We start from the raw sequence: 203 nt of genomic DNA, 5'->3' as shown, positions 1-203 counted from the left end.
CAAGGTGCCACCTTACCGAAGTAGACCCTCTTGCCGCAGCGTGGGCACATGTTGGGCTCCCCGGTGAAGGTGGTGACACTGGAGGCTGGAGGGAGAGAGGGTGCGGGAAGTGGGGGGACATCTCAGCCAGGTGACACGGGTGCAGAGGGCGGCCCACACCGTCACCAAACACGGCGAGCCCGGACAAGCTGAAGCCCCCGGCG

The 203-nt window shown here is 66.5% G+C and overlaps 1 protein-coding gene across 1 annotated transcript in view; it reads right to left on the bottom strand.

The window, feature by feature from the left end:
• The window catches only part of CRIP2 (cysteine-rich protein 2), a gene marked incomplete at its 5' end in the record, with an annotated part of 3,511 nt that overhangs the window by 693 nt on the left and 2,615 nt on the right, over positions 1-203 (bottom strand). The window contains one exon of the mRNA XM_010148687.1: positions 17-85. Within this exon, the coding sequence (XP_010146989.1) occupies positions 17-85 (69 nt within the window). The remainder of the gene's footprint in view (positions 1-16; positions 86-203) is intronic.

The sequence above is a fragment of the Eurypyga helias genome, unplaced genomic scaffold, assembly GCF_000690775.1.
Source record: "Eurypyga helias isolate BGI_N326 unplaced genomic scaffold, ASM69077v1 scaffold35703, whole genome shotgun sequence".
NCBI lineage: Eukaryota > Metazoa > Chordata > Aves > Eurypygiformes > Eurypygidae > Eurypyga > Eurypyga helias.
The sequence above is the reverse complement of the archived record's forward strand: the minus strand, read 5'-3'. Positions and strand labels throughout refer to the sequence as shown.